Source organism: Lampetra planeri, chromosome 25 (assembly GCF_965212315.1).
Source record: "Lampetra planeri chromosome 25, kcLamPlan1.2.h2, whole genome shotgun sequence".
NCBI classification, from domain to species: domain Eukaryota; kingdom Metazoa; phylum Chordata; class Hyperoartia; order Petromyzontiformes; family Petromyzontidae; genus Lampetra; species Lampetra planeri.
The window spans coordinates 3,848,229-3,869,548 of NC_136131.1; the positions used below are offsets into that span (position 1 = coordinate 3,848,229).

The 21,320-nt window shown below is 45.0% G+C and overlaps 1 protein-coding gene across 5 annotated transcripts in view; it reads right to left on the reverse strand.

Moving 5' to 3' along the window:
- Positions 1-9,332: 9,332 nt before the first annotated feature.
- LOC144727255 (estrogen-related receptor gamma-like) overlaps positions 9,333-21,320 on the reverse strand; it is a 402,552-nt gene continuing 390,564 nt past the window's right edge. For all 5 annotated transcript variants that reach the window (XM_078605948.1, XM_078605949.1, XM_078605947.1 and 2 more), the window contains one exon: positions 9,333-9,605. In XM_078605948.1, the coding sequence (XP_078462074.1) occupies positions 9,361-9,605 (245 nt within the window). In that variant the 3' untranslated portion in view covers positions 9,333-9,360. The remainder of the gene's footprint in view (positions 9,606-21,320) is intronic.

Below are 21,320 nucleotides of genomic sequence, written 5' to 3' on the forward strand. Positions count from 1 at the left end.
CAGACAGATATCACAAAGATATCTGTCTGCTTATATGTCTGTCTATAGTTTTCTGGTTAGATTTTTGTTGCTATTTCTTTCTTTTATACCTGATGATGATTGCTTGTGTTGCAATCGAAACGTCGTAGTATGCTATTATTTAATTTATTATTTTATCTTTATACGTGACTTTACCGAAAGAACCAAAGAGTAATTCCTGCAGTCACGAAAGCTTCAAATTAAAATCTGGGTACCTGCTGTTGTGTTGTACTTCCTTGCGGTTTGCTGCAGGGTTTTCATTCTAGACCTCGGCTGACCGAGAAATATGTCTGGGTTTGGTCTGCAGAGGAAAAAACGGTGGTAACTCTATGTTGAACCTGCTTGCAAAATAAACATGTTTCGATGACGAACTGGCTTGGACAGATCTTTGGGGGCGATACAAACACAAAAAAATAATGTAAAGCGTTTTCTCTCTTTTAAAAATAAAATAATGATAACAATTCACCTGCCACACCGTGTCAGTTACAGGGGGTGTTTAGCTCTACTTGACCGCACTAGTCGGTGTGCATGGACTGCGGTGAGGTTGGAGCGGTGGGCGGGGGGTGCATCGGTTCAAATGTCACTCGCCAATGATGTTAGCCGTTGGCAGAAATTGGCCAGGTTCACAGCGCAAGCGAAGGAGCCACTGCCACCACTGCCCACGATAGGGATAAACGTTGAAAAACAAACCTTTGCTCATTTTGTCATTTCTACGAGTGTCACCCGGACATATTTAACGTAATTAGAAAATTCAGGGGGATTTCCCCATTACGTTTTAATCGATTCACACAAGACGTGAATGCAAACCATAACATAATGCATTACGATCAAACACATTTCAAGTCTAATGGGACTATGCAGTGAAATCTTGATAAATTAAGAATTTTATTGTACGGCATTATTGGCACCATTGAAATGCTGATATCATGCAATCCGTTGGTATATAAGGGGTCAGAGGACCAAATAATTATAATATCGATAAATTATAATTTCTTACAAAAATGATATTATGAAGATTTCACTGCATTTCCGAAAACCTCATCGCATATGCTATATGTGCGGTCTTGTAAAATTTAATATTTGCAGTTGCAATATCAGTAATGTGCACCTTTTGCATTTCGGTTTACAGCCAAGTGAATTGGTCATGGTTGACATACGCAACAAATGCGACTTAAACTCTTTGTTTGCATTTCCCGTGGGGACCCCCCCCCCACACACACAAACGTACTATCCACCATTCACGTAAAGCACACACTTTTGTTTTAGCCATTTTTACCTTTTTTGCCTTTTTTTAATTCAGTGCACGCATTTCAATACACCTAAGAAATACAGCAACATCTCACCGTTTAAATATCCCTCGCGCCCCTCAAAGTACCAAAACGTAAAGCGTTTCCTTCGAGCAAATAAAATAATACCATATTACAACTACGCGAATCACGAAGGATGCCCGGAGGCTTGAAGTAGAACAAGTTTCGGTCAAATGTGCATAGAAATTATTGAATAAGTAGTGTCTTATTTTCTTCTAGGTAGGTATATATCACTGATAACAACTATCAATTCAATCTGCATAATCATCTAAATAAAGCGACCTTTTTCATAAACCCATATTTCATTTATTCCCGATTATTAAATAAAATCCGCATAACGTACTTAGCTAGAACTTGACCTCGCCCCATGTTTAAAAAATAAAACAATAATTTATTTCCCCAATATATATAATTTATTCTCCAAATGAAATAACAGTAATATAAAATAGCAACCAATATATATATAAAAAAAATACAACATTATTCAACAATCCTTAAATATTGTTTGGGGCTCTTCATGTCGTTGTGGTTACATGAGCTGCAAGTAACGGTTGTGAAAGTTTACTGTCCACACATCTGTAGGCATTTGTGTTATAAAGTCCTGAAACGTACACGGCCTAGCCCACATCATCTACAGCGAGAAAACAAAGGCCTACTGAGCCTGCCAGATCAAAGACTCGTTGCTGCTTTCTTGACAACTCACCTCAATGGAATAAAAATCCAGTGTCCCCCCCCCAAAATAAAAGCAATTCTGTAAAATATCGTAAATCAGACTTCTGTCGTAAAAAAAGAAAAGTCACGTAACATTGTCGAAGTGTTAAAAAAAACATCTACATCACGCACATTTGTGTACAGCACTGTGATAGGAAGACAACAATGATACCCATACTTGTCAGTTGACACCGTATAAATTTATTCTAGATTTGAAGCTTCCGTGACTGCAAGGATTCATACTCATTGTCTTTTTTCGGTAAAGTCACGTAGGTAAAAAATAAAATAAATGGAAACAGCTAAATTAAATCATGACTTTACCGAAAAAGAAAAAAACCCGTATAAATTGCCAAAATTTCTCTAGATTAGTACCGGCCCACGTAGCCTATTCCTTAACGATACACGTTTTATTGTGGTGATGGTGATGACGACAACGGATCATTAACAGCAAACACTGTCATTATTATCAGTATAATTTTAGACGCGCAAATATTGCTCTGCCGTATAGGGAAGCCGTGGCAAATGATGCGATCAATTATCCCGTGGGTGCAAAATATCCATACTGCTTTGCGAGTCTCACTTGAAGTGGAGCGTTGCCCGGGCACTATCACGATAATCTATTCACTTTAAAGAGACATTACGGCCAGTTGGAATCCAGCTGTGACAGAAAAGCAACAAAAATGGCAAATCCATGGCCAAATCTCTTCTGCTGGCAAACTTGAAAGCAGAACTGAGGCCTGGCAAAACGTCATGGAATATAAAAAAAAATCCCCGTAATCATGTTTGTCTCTCATGTGGCATTCAAATGTTATACAATCGTGTATGCGTGTGCGTTTGCACGTGTGTGTGTGTGCATGTGTGTGCGTGTGTTTACACACAAAGACAAAGATCCCCTATATTGACTTACAAGACTGTAGGGGCAAGTGCTGTTAGCGAACACCATTGAAGGCCGGCACGGAACCGCACCACGCCCGGCCGCCTTTGTCTCCCCAGTGGCGATGTTTACACATCGCACCAGGTACTCATTTGAGGCTGAGTCGACCTAGCGGAGGCCCAGGACCGGTTAAGATAGTCGTCACTGGTGTTGGCCGTGAGCAGGAATCCAACTTGGGTCACCTGATTCGTAGCGCAGCACGCTAACCACTGCACTACCGCTCCCCACTTGACACACATGCACGCACACAAGCGTTAAGGTATAAACATTGCCATATGTATATGCATGTGTGTGAATATGTACACAAGGGTATAGATCATATATATATAAACACATACTGTGCATGCATAAACGTACACACAGTATGTGGACACGCAAACGTGCATATATACATTCACAAACACACCTATAAATACATCGCGTATGTACATAAACACACGCGCACACACGTTGCAGGGCTTTAGTGCTGTGTCCCTAGACCGGAGGAGGTTAGCCTGCATGTCATCGATTACAATTAGTGGCAGCTGTATTCAGGAAGTGGACAAACGAGTGCATAGGAACCGGCGTTAGATGTCTTCATGCTCACGCAAACGTCCAGAGCCACCAGGCAACAACGAACATTTTTTTCACGTGCTTACACGGTGTTAAATGAACTTCCAAAAATGGTTAAATAAAACCTTGATATTGCTAACAGTACGGGGACACTTTTTGGTACGGACATTACACCTGTAAAGCTGCACGTGCTGGGGTGTATGTCATCTCGGAAAACAGCGTTCACGTTTAGCGTGTGGAACTTTCCATCAGTTGAGCTTTCCGTTGAGTGTAAATTGTTTCACTTTTCACCTAGCTTTGCGGATACACCAAGTCTGCTTTTCATTCGCATGATGCTATCTCATAAAATGTTGCAACGACAGAAACGTAAACAGAATTTTACGAGATCATTTCTCAAAGTGGTGTGGACAATGTTCCAATTGAAAGGGAATTATTTTCACTCGCTGACCGATGTCTGCACGATCCCAAGGTATGCTGTTAAAATGTACGATTGAAAAAAAAACCTCATGAATAGTCTAAATCAAAGGTAGAGTATTTTTTTCCTTTTGTTCTCATAATATATTCTTTGTCCAGAAACGAGCTTTGGAGCTTTGCTTACAGAGAGCAGGTAAGGAAGGAGTCAGAAGCCTGTCACACTCAAGCAGTGCTAATTGAGACAGCCGAATAGTTATAGATTTGTATCCAGATGAGGGCAAAACAACTCTCAGATGAAAATTATTTAGCAGACATCTGTGTGTGCATGTATGCGAGCGTTCGTTCGTACATCCAAGTGGTGGTGTAGCGGTTAGCGCGCTGCGCTACGATCCCGGCGACCAGAGTTCCAGTCCCACTCATGGCCAACACCCAGTGACGATTATCTGAACTGGTCCTGGGCCTTCGCTAAGGTCCACTCAGCCTCAAATGAGTGCCTGGCGTGTCAGGTAAACACACGCCACTGGGGAGACAAAGGCGGTCGGGCACGGCGCTGGCCACTCACCACCCTCGTGTGCCGTGACGGCCTTCGCTAACAGCACTTGACCCCACGGCCTGTTAAGGCTACACGGGGGGCTTTGTCTTGTCATGGGGTGGAATACATATCTGTGCACATCTGCTGTGAAGTGTCACCATAACACTTCGGGTAAAAGCACTCGCTAACAGCACTAGGCCGAAACAGGCAATTTAAAAAGTGGATCATACTTGTTTTAACCACCGTGCCAAAAATTGAGTCTTAAAACATAATAATAATAATAGAGGACGTGTTTTTAAATGATTCTCACTCGGTACAAGGCCAATTATGAGTGACTGTGTATGACCTATCTGGCAGGAGAAAACCCCATTATATTCTTAAGAGACGTCACCAAATAAATATAAATAAATACAATATATTACAATATTCAACGTTAAATAAAGATCTTCCATTTGCTTTGCCACATTCATTGTAAATAAAACAAACCCATTTAAATTATTATAAAATAAACAACAATTGTCACCCCCAACACAAATTTCCAATGCCACAAATCAAGTTTTTCGGTGTGTGCTCGTATGAACACATGTACAAAATTAAAAAGCAAGAGACTTCATGAAATACATAAGCGATAGAGAGAGAGAGGGGTTTTAACCAAATGAGTTTCTGTGTGACCTTTGTCGACCACAATTAAATGTAACACATGGGGTGAAAGTGTTTTTTTTGTCTTCTGCCGGGTAGAGGGAATAGAGGTACGTTGCAAACCAATATTGGTAAAGGCATCTGACTTGGAGCAAAGTTCATTCCATTGTTGGAGTCAGCCCTGCTACATCAGAATGAAAAATGGGCAACAGTATTTGGCTTCCCAATGTCTCCGTGCTGGCTCTCCAATAACTTCCAACTCGACTTGATGTATAGTATTGTCTGCCGACGGCTCGTGTTCGTCGATGTGTATATAAACGCTCCGATCTCCATCTAATTTCGTAAAGCTGCTCATTCCACAACGATAGACTTTAACTCCACGGTAAATCGATCCGATGGTTGAAAATTCCACATTCCCATGGCAGTGGCACATATATCGAAAACAACTTTCTACCATCATTTCAGAAGTGCCGGCTCAATGTCCCTGAATTGAACAAAAGCAATTTAGCACCACGAGTCACCCGGCCACCCACACACATGCGGTAGCTCATAGAAACTGGTAAGAGCCCTGGAAATTCATTCACATTTGTGGGCGCCGAATGTCCACTCAAGAAAAGTGGTTGGAAAAGTTTGTGCGGTCCAAAATGAGTGTCAAAGGTCGCCTTTGCCACTGCACGATGAGTTTACAGAGCCACATGTCACGGTGTACATGCCAACAGACAATTTGAGAGTGGTGTGTGCGTCTGAACGCATTTTCTTTTTCCGTTTATTCGTTCCATAGTTTTTCACCTCTTAATTTTTTTTCACGGTGGACTTTTATCGTGACAAGTGATTTATGCTATATATGTGTACTGCTCTATAACAAATACCATGATAACCGTATAGTTCGACTTGATCTGTGCAATCTCCATTTTTGTGTCCACCTCTCAAGTATTGAACAAGGGTGGTCCAAATATTTCTGAGCCGAATACCAAAAGGATATAAAAGAGATCATTGATGTTGTGCCTACTTATAGTCCACGTTGAGGATACTGAATGCGCCAATATAGTAGCTCGCTTTGTTCCCTACGTATGCTTGATTAATCAGCAAGTAGACGATGATATATGCAAAAGAAAATAATGCATTGTGCTATCGGATAAAATATTGCCTCCAGAGACCATTGGACCAAATTCAACTTACAAATGCATTTTTGAAGGTGTTTGGGTAATAGCCCGGCAAACGTGAAACGTTGGGCCAGTGGTTTTAACCACATGTCAACGCTGGCCCAAAGTCACGTGTGCTACTGGGAGCACACTGTCATAACTCCCGCAATGCCTTGATTGCATGTCACGTGACCACCGCAGTGCACTTACGATGCCCTCGGCCTTGTCGACGCCACCAGTTTGGGGAGTTGAAACGTGTGGCCGCATTGCCGTGTTGCAGTTTATGCGGCCAACGAGTTGAAAACTGAGACCGTCCCGAAAGTTAAAGAGGTGGGCAGCAGAATGTTGCGAAGGCAGACGGACTCAGCGAAGGTTACCCCGGGTCAGGAGCTGGTTGTGAATGCAGGAAAAGAGGGAAACACCAAGACATGGTTTTTGGAAGACCATCGCTGTGCTACTGTTGCCCAGTCAGCTGACACTTTGTGTGTATGTATGTTAAACTTCTTTCGCACCGTACATTGCCAACCGTGCTAATCGTTAGGTGCGGGGGAAGGACAACAAACTAAACACACAAAGCAGTTCTAAACAATTGAATTATCAATCTAGGTTATTTAAAAGTGCATAGCTCCAGTGGTTTCCTGACATCGGAAGGAAGAGCGTTCCAGGCGGCCGCAGAAGCGCATCTGAAAGCGCGCGATGTGGTGACCGTATTTGTTCGATGGTTGCTTTGGGCAATAGTGTGGGATCAGTGGAAAAAATCTGGCACCATCACTTGGGCACGATCAGGATGTGTGCACTTTGGGTCTCCAGAACGCTGGCACTCGGCCAACAAACGGACACAACTGACAACTTGCCGTGACAATCCTGACTTGATGAAGGCAGACTGGACCGAGTTTAAGCGGTGACTTATTACCAGTGAGCAGTCCTGGATTTACAAGTCTATGCAGCGGTGCCCATTCTTCCACTATGACGGTCGTCAACAACCGCAGGCCCCAACTCAATCTCTCCAATGCTCAAGATATTCAAGTCGGAGTGCTATGCAGGCAAGATCATAAGCGCCGTGCTTCAGAGTTCCAAATGTACGGTGCGTATTGACTTATTTCCGCGCGCGTGGATGATCACAGGCCGCAACTGTGACGCGTGCTCGCTTTGATCGGCTGTAAGAGTCAATGAGAGAAAACCTCCTTGGCTTCTGCAGGACAGTGCCTCAGCACACGCTGCGAGAGCGTCAACAACGGCTGACGTCAAGGATCGCCCATTCGAGGAACCGCCTCGCTATTCACCGGACCCGGCACCCACTGACTGCCACACGATGCCGATGGTGGTGATGATAGCGATGACTGTGAGGGTGACACTTACGACAGCGGTGATGATAAGGATGCTTGACGATGATGATGATGATGATTGTGATCACGATGAGCTGAATGGAGGCTGTACAGAGAAACCTGAAACGTTGTTTACGGAGGGAATAAAAGTGTCTTTAGGAGACGATATGAAACGTGCATTTGTTATCGAGGGTGGCTCTTATTGGATGATATCTTTTGTGTGTATGTTAGGCTCAGGACGTTCTGTACCACCCCTCGTATATATATATATAATCAACGTGTGCTCTCTCCATAAAAAAAACATACACAAAAGAGTTAATTGAACCAAATTAAAAACTAAAACAAGTGCCATGTAAGGCATACAACCAATTGTGATCCGGCATCGCACAGTGGCATAAACAGCGGTGGAATGGGAGTTTCTACTATAAGCAATTTTTGTGTGTAAATTCACAACTGGGCTTACTCGATTCAAGTGTACCACAAAACCGGCAACGATGGGACAATTTCAAATCGAATATCATAATAACGGTAAATATTTTTGGTAATATTTACATGAAAACTTTTTTGTTTTATAACCAACCATATTGTGTATAAAGATTAGTTTGAAGGTATATATGTGTGTATTTAAAGTTGAACGTATCATTCTCCGAGGACAAAAGGTTCACGTGTCATTTCGCTAATTAATTGCAACGTATTTTGTGTCAGCTCGTGCGCTTTTCTTGGAGCCACGGCGAGACTTTGACGCCCGAGTGAAGCACATGTGGATCGTAAGTTATTTAATTTCAGATGTTCACAAAGGGCTTGCTGGATTAATCTGCAATCAACATTGTGGCTCAGAAAAAGTCCTTGATTTTTTTTGTTCCTATTGGTATTCCTGTCAATTTTTTTTCCCTCCCCCATTATTATTACGATTATTCTCTTATTCTTTGACAGAAGAGTAGTGTTCACTTGGTAACGGGGACGACTGAAACGTGCCAACACCTTTCATGGCGGAGTGTTACAAAACGGTGACGTGTGTGCCTCCTGTGGTAGGTCCGGGTTCAAAAGGTCACGGCCGACAGCAAACAGCCCCCACCCTGACCCCCTTTCAACTTCTTCACGGATCTGTAAAATGTCAGATCCGATCGTGGATCTTACGGACAAATAAGTTCCTCGCGTCAGTTGTTTTGTTTTCTTCTTTTTCTTCTTCAACACCAGTCCAGATGACGAAGCTCTTTCAGCACGACGATCCCAAGGGGACGGCTCTCGACATTTCGCAGGATGTCCACTGCTACGGGAGATATTCCTCGGGCTTCCCGTCTTGATCGACGCTTGCGCTGTTGCATTACCACATCAGCCACTTTGGTGACTCAAAGAACCTTAATTTCACTAACAGCGGACTAAACATCCCAAGAATGTCAATTTATATATATATGTTCAACGAGTTTGTAATCTTTGATTATTGTTATTTCCGCTGGAAGACCTGAAACGCGATTACATATACCGTTGCTTTCGTTATTCACCACACCTTACGCGTGTGCTGCGTGTGCGTTTGTGTGTACCAACACACAGGTATACATTGTTAACGATACAAACGTGGACACGCGTATGTGCGACGCGCAGTCTATACATACACACGTACATACACGCACGTGCACAGCAGCTTGTTTTTTTTCTTCTTCTTCTCCTTCTCCAGTGTCGAGACAAAGGCGTGCGTTTTGTTGTTGTTGTTGTTGTTTGCTGCTGTCGTTGTTGTCGGGCAGGTGGGGGGGGGGGGGCGGCGGGGGCGGGGGAGAGGAGGTGGGGGTCACACCTTGGCCTCCAGCATCTCCAGGAATAGTTTGTGCATGGGCACCTTGCCCTCCAGCTTGACGGAGTAGAAGTGCTGCACGGCGCGCGTCGCCGTCTGCCGCAGCAGCGGCAGCGTCATGAGCAGCTTGCCGGCGCGCCGCGGGTCCTCGGCGTGCTGGCTGCCCTGGAGCTCCTGCAGGGCCTCGTGCAGGACGTCCTGCAGCTTCTGCACGCCCTCCACGTCCTCGATGTGCATCGAGTCTGCGGCGGGGCGGGTGGGGCGGGAGCCCAACAACGGAGGCAGAGTGAACCGGCGCGGCGATGTGACGGGCCGCCGAACGAATGGACCTCACCGCGATGTGACCGGCGCATCTGACCAAAGGAGTTTAATTTGAGCGGCGCTTGTTTGGACTCGTTCACGCAAATCCTCCGTCAACGTACGAAAAATAAGGGCACATTTTTGACACATCCCATCAGCTGCACGGCCTTCTGGGGGAGCGTAAATTCAGCGTCAATAATACGAGAAGAGGCTTTACCCTTTCTGGCAATAAAACGGGTGTTGAGGTGTTCAAACAACAAATATATACTTATTGAGAGACGTGTGTTGGTTACACACACGCAAGGCAATAGGTATATATTTATTTTCATTGTTTTTGATACTGGCAAAAAAAGGTCCTATAGCTTCACGAATGTTGAACTTCTTTCACACCGTACGTAGCCAACCTTGGCAATTGGCAGGTGCAGAATGGTTCAACGCCAGCGAGCTCTGCACCAGCATCAACATTCAGTGCTCATTTAAACGGCTGCACATGGAAGATAATTCATCGCTCCGTCTCCCCGGCAGGTCAGAAGCGTTCCCTACCTTGGATTCCACTCCCACGTCATTATTCTCGGACATCGGCCATCATTCCCTTACAGTGAATAGCCCTGCCCGAGCCACGTTGTGGTGCCGTATGTAGGTATATACATATGTTCAATTTCTTTCACGCCGTACGTAGCCAACCGCGCTAATCGGAGCTGCGGGGGAAGGACAACAAACTAAACACAAAAAGCAGTCTTGAAGAAATAAGTTTTAAATCTAGATATAAAAGTGCATAACTCCAGTGGCTTCCTAATATCGAAAGGAAGAGCGTTCCAGACGGCTGCATAAACGCATCTGAAAGGGCACAATGCAGTGACCGTCTTTGTTCGATGGCTGGCCAAAAGCAGCTGCTGCTGCGAGGATGACCGGAGTTCCTGTGATGGTTTATGCTCCTTGACGAGATCAGTAAGGTGTTGTGCTTAATTTGTGGCAAGCGCTTTGTGTGTAATGAGTGCGACCTCCTAATGTATTCGTTCGGGAACGGGAATATTCGTTCGGCGGGTCACCAATCATCCAAAACGAGAACCCTCGTGAAAAACAATCTATTACATATTTAAGTATGGGAAGAATGTGTTTTTTTTCTTATTTAACGGTTGCTAAGTTGTTAATACTATTAATTTTAATCCTTATTTTATCCAGGAAAGCTTCACTAAGCATCGAGACTTTGGTTGTCGCCCAGCTGGTTCGGGGTTTCACTGCACACAATGAAGTCTGTGAGACACCATAACCCGACACCCCAAAAGCTCTGAAAAAAGGGGTACACAGTCACTTTTATACGGATAAAATATATGAATAAAGGATTATGGAGCAGATAAAAAACAACAGCAGACGTATCAATGAATAAACAAACTACATTGTGTATTTTACCCTCTCAATAGTACAGTAAATGCAAAGGTAAAGGTGCAGTCCTGTAAATTTAACTAATGCCACTGCTGGCAGAAGGGGCCTTCCACTAGAGGGAGCTCCTTGGCTTACTCTTCGAAGTAGCCACACTTGAACCCACCGCACGTGGAACCTGGCGATTGACAGCCCGTGGCTGTACCATACTTCACACTGCTGGGTGGACACGGGTGGTGAACGGAGGTGGTGGCGAATGGGGAGAAGCATTCCAATTGTTTCAGTCCACGGTACGAATGTGGCCCTGCAACTCAAACCACCACGTGGCAGACCACCACGTGGTAGACCACCACACGGTAGACCACCACGCGGGAGACTACCACAGAATAAACCAGCACGTAGTAAACGACTGCTGTGTGCACTCCTTCAATGGAGGAATAACTTCAACTAGATGTACGAACTGTCTCGTGGCTCGCGTTCAGCTCCTGAACATGTTGCCATGCGCAGGAATAGAATCGAATTGTTTCAACTTGTACTCAACGGCACGACCGTAGTGGAATGTGCATTAACTACCCCGTTGCCAGTTATTCAACGTTGCTCACGCAAATGTGACCGATATTGGTGATCCGTCACAGTTGACGAGCGCAACTGTACTGGATATTCCCACAGCCTAAAATTAGCGGGACCAACTTAGACATTCGCTACTGATCAAAGCCCTCCTGTGATTATGCCCAGCGATGTTGTTTACACTGACCACACGAGCTAAAATTAGGAGTTCCGCTTTGCCAGTCTGTAAGACATTTACGCCCTCAAAGCTTTCTGACCTACGTAAGAGGCGGCTGGCCAACAATGTGTTGGCCGAAAGGTAATTCACGTATTCACGCCATACCTCTCAACCCTTCTCACTCCAATGGCCAAAGCCGACCGCCGATTCCTACGGAGTTCATCTCGCAACTTGCTTATCGGACCCAAAACCAGAGTTGAACTTGGCTGAGCGACATTTCTCTGCGAGCTGCATCAGTCACGTAGAACTCTCCCCGACTGAGCATTCAAAGCATCCACGCACCATGCACCTTCAAGCAGCAGCTCGAGGCTTCCACCCGTTGAGGCTGCCACCCATCCAGGTTCAGACTAGTTTAGGCTCTCACCTGTCTAGGCTTTCACCTGTTCAGGCTCTCACCTGTTCAGGCCCTCACCTGTCCAGGCACTCACCCGTTCAGGCTCTCACCCGTTCAGTCTCTCACTGTCCAGGCTATCACCCATTCAGACTCTCACCCGTTCAGTCTCTCAACTGTCCAGGCTCTCACCCGTTCAGTCTCTCAACTGTCCAGGCTATCACCCGTTCAGTCTCTCAACTGTTCAGTCTCTCAACTGTCCAGGCTATCACCCATTCAGGCTCTCACCCGTTCAGTCTCTCACTGTCCAGACTCTCACCCGTTCAGTCTCTCAACTGTCCAGGCTATCACCCGTTCAGTCTCTCAACTGTTCAGTCTCTCAACTGTCCAGGCTATCACCCGTTCAGTCTCTCAACTGTTCAGTCTCTCAACTGTCCAGGCTATCACCCATTCAGGCTCTCACCCGTTCAGTCTCTCACTGTCCAGGCTATCACCCATTCAGACTCTCACCCGTTCAGTCTCTCAACTGTCCAGGCTCTCACCCGTTCAGTCTCTCAACTGTCCAGGCTATCACCCGTTCAGTCTCTCAACTGTTCAGTCTCTCAACTGTCCAGGCTATCACCCGTTCAGTCTCTCACCCATTCAGTCTCTCAACTGTCCAGGCTATCACCCGTTCAGTCTCTCAACTGTTCAGTCTCTCAAATGTCCAGGCTATCACCCGTTCAGTCTCTCAACTGTTCAGTCTCTCAACTGTCCAGGCTATCACCCGTTCAGTCTCTCAACTGTTCAGTCTCTCAACTGTCCAGGCTATCACCCGTTCAGTCTCTCACCCATTCAGTCTCTCAACTGTCCAGGCTATCACCCGTTCAGTCTCTCAACTGTTCAGTCTCTCAAATGTCCAGGCTATCACCCGTTCAGTCTCTCAACTGTTCAGTCTCTCAACTGTCCAGGCTATCACCCGTTCAGTCTCTCAACTGTTCAGTCTCTCAAATGTCCAGGCTATCACCCATTCAGTCTCTCAACTGTTCAGTCTCTCAACTGTCCAGGCTATCACCCATTCAGACTCTCACCCATTCAGGCTCTCACCTGTTCAGGGCTCTCACCTGTTCAGACTCTAACCTGTTCAGGTTGATATATGAGGGACTTTGAGCTCTGGCTCCGTGCCTCCATTTTCTCAATATAACGAGATCCAATTGGTGAAATAAGTGCGCTTTACAAATTGTGTTTATTATTGTTATTATTTTGTTATTCTGCGTATCGGGTACAACTTGGGTTGCTGTGCCATGGCGATCCTGCAATATAATAATTGGACGATAATCGTGTCGTCTGTTTTGTTAACGAGCGTTATACCGTGATTACCCATTGCTCATTTTAAAAAAAATATCATCATTTATTTCCTGATCAGATATTTATGGGATAAAAAAGAAGCACAAGAAGTTAAAATATGGTAATAAACAGCTATGAACCATTTCATGAGTGCTTTGCTATATTGTTTTTTCCCGAGTAATTGGCAAGGTGGTGATTATATGAGCTCATCGATTTAGAATACAGTTAAATTATTTATCGTGTAACTGACATACGTTACATGGCATAAAGTTGCAATGATTAAAATTGCTCACGTGAAATTGTGCTGAAGACATTTTGAGTAATCTTTAATTTGTGAGTAGAATCACAACAATACAACAACATCGTGAAATTCAATCACAAAGTTATGGGAAACTGATATCGCAGTAATTCCGCCTGTTGTGTGTAAATTAATATTGTATCTTGGAACAATAATGTTGCAGTTAACCACATTTACATGCACTTCTCAAGTGTGCATGGGTTTGTGCGCACGGCTGATTGCGAAAGGCGGTGTTGGGGCAGTGTGAATCTTGCGTTCGGTTCACAGAATCCGCTTTGACCGATTTCCCAGCCGCGCACGCTGCTAACCCCCGCTATTTACCTCTGCACCTGATGATATAGGTTATGTTGGCACCATCCTAAAATTATCATCCGATGATGGGCATGTAAACATGAGCTATGGGGAGACAAAGGTGGCAAGGCATACATGGTGCTTGCCTATCCCATGACCTTAAGTTGAATAGGTGCTTACTAACAGTTCTAGCCACCAATATATCCGACGGGGATAAAACAACAACCTTTCTGTCATATTATATGTTGGTGTTACGAATGTCATAGATGATTTTGGCCCCCGAATTGCTCAAACGGTGGTGATTATTGGAAAACTAAGGCCTTGTTTATGCTTGGACTCATCAAGATTGCCTCTTACGGAGAGGTTAATAGGTCCCATTGCGTGAAGCCACAAAAACAAAATGCCCCATGCCGATGTCGCAAACGAGAGTATGTTTTGTTAATATGTCAGTTTAAATCATATAGACAACAAAGACACTGGTCCCCCGTATCAACCTTAACAGGCTTTTGGGGAAAGTCCTGTTGGCAAAGGCCAGCACGGTACACAAAGTGGTGGGTGGCCAATACCACGTCCGGCAGCCTTTGTCTCACACATCACACCAGGTACTCATGTAAGGCTGAGTCGACCTAGGGGAGGCCCAGGACCGGTTTATATATTCGCCACTGTTCTTGGCCGTGAGCAGGAATCGAACTTGGACCGCGTGGTTTGTGGCTCCAGCATGCTACCCACCGTGCCACTGCTCCCTTATACTCAATAAAATTACACCTACTGGGTTGTAAGATGGACCCACAAACCCTTGCAGCTTTAAATCACAGGGGGTGAATGAAATGCGTCTCATGATCCAGTGAATACGGCACGTGAGGCCTGTGCACAGCCTGCCACTCTGATCTTTCCGCGGTCGACATCCATGAATGGCTGCAAAGGGGGCTAAGAAATCACCCCGTCTTTTGTTTCCTTCCGCTGTCTGGGAGAAATTGATTCGTACAGAGGGGACTTGCTCCGGAGTCCACGGAAAAGCCTAAGCAGCTGTTTAGCTCAGCAGGTGGAACTGAGCTCATCTGACAGCACAGGGGGGGGGGGGGGGGCTGTGGTGACAGATCTATACGTCTCCGGCTTGTGGGGTAAGGAAGCGTAATGGTCCCAGCATAGGCGGCTTTGAAGCCGTGAGGCTTTGCCAGGTGATGTGAGCACAAGTTAAGCTTTGCATCAGTGTTCTTGTGTAACCGTTTGCAGTTAAACAACAACAACAACAAAAAGTCGATGTGTGTCCATGCTCCGATGATCGTTCGTCCGGTCGTGTGCATCACCGTTGCCAGTGCTGAGTACAAATTGCCGTAGCAACAGTAGAAGCTGAATACAAGCACACCCCATTGGAAGCAAGGCCCACGTGTGTTTATTGTCGAAGTTGTGTTCTTGTATCAGAATGTTCTTTACACCTTCCCCCTCCCCATCAGTGTAACATAAGCACATGTGCTTATATGCAGATTCCACTGTACAATGTTGCTGTGGTGGGGTCAAGCGTCTCCATAGGATGACCACTGTTGACATCCCACTAAGTGGTACTTATTTTGATTCGTAGTTATTTATTTTCGCGTTATATATCGTATTGGTATAATGCAATTTTTTGTTTTTACAATAACCCTCCACCACTCGACACAGCCAATCTACTCAAGTTGTCACGTGGGCAAACGTGCCCAACTGACTGGGCTTATCAGCACAAGCGAAGGAGGAACGTTCGAAAGCAAGCAAAGTTTTGCTGACGATTTGTGGACGACGTTTTCCACGCGCGCGATTACATTCAGCATCGTCGAATTGCCAACAAAAGCTCGGCTCTCTCGTGCTTTGAGCGCCACGTGATCTGGATGAGGTTTCCAGCAAAGCGCCGCGTGTAAAAATTGTAAAAAAAAAGTCGCTTGCTTTTCAACGTTCCCCCGGATTTGGCCGACAAACCAATCACACCCAGCGGCTGGTTTACCCACGTGACAACTTGATTGAATTGGCTCTGTCGGGCAACGGAGAGAGTTATAGTTCAATATCGACAATGTACCTGCACGACGATCTAACCCAAGAGAAACGGATTATGAATCGTAATATCGGTCGTGAAAACCCACGTAAAAAATGTATAAATTGGCGCTTATATTATTGACCCTGTGGGCATGTTGATTTGCCGAATCGATCGAACCCAAATGTAAACTCTTTGTGGTGCCGGCTCTGTGCTCGTAACCTTCACTGCCATCCGGCCAACCTGCTTTTTATTACAAATTATAAAGTACAAACAATACGCTCAGAGTTGCAGTGCTTTTATGAACGTTTCTATTTTTAACAAGGTAAGGCCCACTGAGCTATGTAGATTTCTTTCAGAAGCGATCTGCCCATCATAACGAAGTGGCTTATCATGTGGAAATACATAGCAGCTAAATATACTAAACGGACGTTTCTAAATGCGGAGGAAAAAATCAGAGAACCTCAAGATAAACCATGCTACCACGAGGAGAATGTGCAAACTCTAAATATACAGGCGTCAGGGTCAGGATCGAACAGATAGCCTCCCGCATACCAGGCGAGGTAGTTAACATCTCAAATAATAAAATTAACTTCGTTTCCTCGGCTATTGTATCAATGTCATAGACAATTTTGCTCCACTTTACTTGACAGCATCTAACTCAGTTAACAAAGGGAAAAAATGAATAAATGATGAACCCAAGTAATTTGTACACATCTTTAATCGCTGGAAATTAATTACACTTGTTAAATCACCGCCAAATTGCACACTCTATTGAACATGCAAAAATACGTAATCATATTGCTTGAATATGTGATTATTAGAGCTCTGCTTCCTTGTAAAGATTCTTCGCTTCAAAGTTTCAATCGTAATGACGTGCATATTTACATTTCCCTGAAGAATGCAAGAATCAGGCTTTCATCATGCCCTCTGGTTTAGCTTTTGGGGAAAAATAGCAAGGAGTATAGACATTTAATTAGGACAAGTTTCCATTTTGCAACTGGGTAAGTGACTGTTGGGGGAATGTCCGTTTTGACGGGGAGAGCTGGTTACAAATAACGTCATCAGATTTACTGTTACTCAGCGCGTATCAGATGATTTACTTTATGCGACTGTATTTCAAACAATAATAATGACAACAAAATGAGATATGATCATGCCACCTGTCTGGGTTAATGGGAGAATATCAGGCAGCCATTGCATACAGGTGATGCCCTATCTACAATGTGCAATGGTAGATCAGTATTGGCTAATGTATAATGCCGTGCTGTTATTTCTGAGATAAAAGCTACATGACGCACACATTTGTGTAAAAAAATGAGTAATTGGGGTAATCGCAAAAATGTTGCAGAATGTAAAAAAAAAATGAGTCATGAAAAAAATGCCATGGTCAGTTGGTTGATAGACCACTGATCGGTAGCTGACACCCCGAGGATTTTGATAAAGAAATTAGACAAAAAGCTTCTCAACTTTAAACAAATGCGAATGCGGATGATGCCACGAATTCTGGGGGCATGATAGTGTTCACCGGCTTAAAAGTGCAGACGATCGTTGAGGCCGGTGTTACGGGTGTAACCACGAGGTGATGTGAGGAAGTTGCGAGCACTGCGTGCAGGATGGAGGAGAGGCAGGCGACTGAGACAGACAATGGAGTAGACACCAAGATTAATTGGGAATCCGCAACAAGAAGAAAAAAACCCACACACACCTGGGATGCATTCGATCTACTTTGCAACAGCTGCCAAATGCTGCAGTGAGCAAGGCAGTGATTTGGTGATGTTGCAGTATCATCAATGGCGTTCGCTGCGATGGAAGTCTTGAATTGTGAACACTGATTACTTGTCAAAAAAGTAACCCTCCCAATACCTTGGTGGAATTGCCTTCAAAGCGTTGTCGTGATGCGCCGATACCCCGAGCAGTTGGTGAGCAATCTGCCAACAGGACCACTGTGCAGTTATTCAAAGCCCGTGGTGGTGCTTGTGTCTGCCCATAAAGGGCTTGAAGCTATCCTTATTTGGGGATTGGCTTTACATTTAAAACATCTTAATGAGATGACAAAAGAGATATCGACAGAGATAATGATCAGTTCAACACGCAGGCTTTTGCGACCAATATAATGATGTGAGAGATAATGATAGAAGAAACATGTAAACAACGACAATATTCAGCATCATATTCTTTATGAAGCGCTCCTCCGCAGCTGTCCAATACGGATGTGGTGAGACGACAGATATGCGGACAAGATAGAAACAAGAAGGTTAACCTGCGTGCATTTTTTTTTATACATCTTGTTAACGTTTATTATTGTACTCAGATTGTAAATGTTGTGGCTCTGCTCTCCAACACATCGGTGTGCTGTACTAGTAACGAATTGGCCACGTTCTGCTCACGTGACAAACCTTACTAATTGGCTTTGTCGGGTAGTGGCGGGTTTAACGATACATTTACATACTTACGCGATCAAACCGAAAAAAACCGCCCTGTATATTAGGATTTTGAAGTTGAGCAGATATTTGATGCATCCCTCACTATGTTTTCTCTCATGAATCTGGGGCTCCACCTTGGGCCACTTGGGGTCCAACCCCCACGCATTTGCTTTGGGTTGCTTATGCCCAATGGCGAAGCCAGGATTTTCAGGTAGGGGGGGGCAACCCCTCCAGCAATGAGAAATGATAGAGGAGTTGTTAGTAAGTGAGGACTAGTCCCTTACTTTTTATTCGACGCGTGTGCGGCAATGGCGCAGCCATTTGATCGAGGGTCGAATTCGAACCGCGTTGTGTGATCGGCATCGCACTCGCTGAAGGTGTTGATGCCTTCAGGGAAGTCGTGTACTGTATACGCAACTGCACACAATTCTGAGTCACTTATAACTGCTTTGCCGTTACTTATTGCCAGTTATGGACTCAGACTATTGTCCTATCATCTCATAGAGTCTCTGGCACATAATAATCTGCTACACAGTGGCAGCGGGGGTCTCAAAATGCCGATTTATTACAAATAAACCCCAATGATCCGATCGAAATTAGGGATTTCGATCGGATCATGGGGGGGAGACACGTGCCACCCCCCCCCCCCCCCCACTGGCTCCGCCAGTGCTTAAGCCGAGCGCCACCACCCCATCCAAAGTGGCAGTTGAAGCCAATGGAAACTGGGGACTGGAACCTGAACAGCTTGGGCCAAATGTCAAACTCTTGGCAACTCGGCCATTGCCTGCAGAGGAGGTGTGACGAGATGGTCGGGATTGGATGTGGTCAGACAGGCTGGACCGTCGGAGTACAAAGCTAGGGGATGTCACGCGCGCATAATTTACAGCAAGCCACTCGGAGTTCAACAACTCAGCTGTTGACACCTAATGGTAGCATTCCTGGCGATGTGTACGCACACATTCCCGTCTGCGCACGCATACACACACACGCGCGCGCGCGCAGACACTCTTACAACCAAACTTTCGATGCTGTGAATTCACATTGGTGGTTTCATGTGATACTTTTCAAAGCTTAATCTGTCGCTGTCAGGGGTTAGGTAGGATTAGGCACGAAGCCAAGGAAGTTGGTGACACGCAGCATTTTTTTTTTTGGGCGCAGCAGAGAGACGCAGAGAGGGGTGGGGTTTGTTGGTGGACATACGGAGCCATCACTGTGATCACCTCGTCACTTTGCATTGGGTTACTGAAGGGGGGGTGCTCCAGGAGAAACCCTTAAACATTTCACGGTAGCGAGATGTTATGTCCCTCGCCTGGTATGCAGGAGGTCGTGGGTTCGATCACGACCCAGACTCCTGTATATTTTGAGTTTGCGTGTCTGTCCCTCTCTCTCCGTGGTAGAATAAATATCACGTGTTCAGAGTATTTGGCTGCTGTAAAGTTCCACGGAATAAGCCAATTTCGTTGAGCTATCATTTGTGGCCAGGTCACTTTTTAAAAGGAACTCCATAGCTTACTGGGCCTTACCTGGTAAAGGCCCCATTCCACTGCTGAGTTCCAATCACATGCATTCCTAATTTAATTATCGCCTAAACCTATTAGCTACAAGAGTAAACAATCTTCAGGTAAGAACCCAAATCACATTAATTATATAACAATGGATTTCCAATCCTTGTTATGTGTGTGTGTAGGTCTCCCTGGGAAAAGTAATTGTTCCTTAATGGCATTAGCGTGTTACCATGAAAGACAAATCATTCCTTTTTATAGTAATAAAGGTGCAAATTATATTGTAACAAGAGACAACATTAGTTAAACTTGGTCGAGCGAGCGGTTGTGAGTTCAAATCGTGGTTGGGGCTTGACTCAGCCCATCAACTTTCTTTGGGGGGGGGAGGGAGTCAATAAAGTAAGTAACACTTTATGGGTAAGTCACCGGTGGTTCGTCCAATGGGATAAACTCACCCACTCCATAAGAACGTGGAATTTCCACCTAACTGGCTCAGGGGCTGTGATTTGGAAATGAACACCGCCTCAATGCTCGTGTGAGCTAAAAAACTAAACAAGAAAATCACTTTGGCTGGGGCATTCACAGTGTGTCAAAGGCAATGCCCATTATCATTCAAGTAAGACTGTAAGGGTTGGCATCACTGCATATTATGGGCTAGAGTGGGGGACTGGAACATTTCAGAGTAGCAGTGGGTAGACACCGGCACTCCATTAGTGCAGCCAGACATCGCTGATTGCGTGGATTATATTTTGGACCACGTCCTATTTGCGAGCACTTTGCAGTCGGCGTGTGTCTGTGTGTGTCTGTGCATATACGCCGGGTGGCTAGAAGCCTCTGTTTTATTAAATGATCCTCTACTCTGTGAAATTAAATGTTTCAACACAAAGTAATATGACTGCCAATTTAATAGCCACTGCCTATGGGTGTACGGGCAATTACGGGCATAATTACTTATTTATATCCCTCATGCAGAAGACGATGACAGTCAACGATTGAGTCAACGCATTTTGTTTGTTAAAATAAATGTTTCGCGTCCACCAGACAGCTTTGGTTTTACTGGACAGAAGGGGGCAAAAATTAGCATGGCTTGGGCTTGCGATGTGACGGTCAGTTGTGGCACAGAGGGGAAGTTGAGCTGCGTGGACTTGGAAACAGCTGCAACCAACCAGTGGTGTCAGGATCGACCTCTGTGGAGCAGGCTCATGAATGATGTTTCCCAGGCTGCTGTTAGCAGGAAGGAGGCAAGAGAAACGAGGCTCACACAACAACGTCGACCAGAGCGCCAGGTAAGCGCACATTGAGACAACTGGCAGAGTG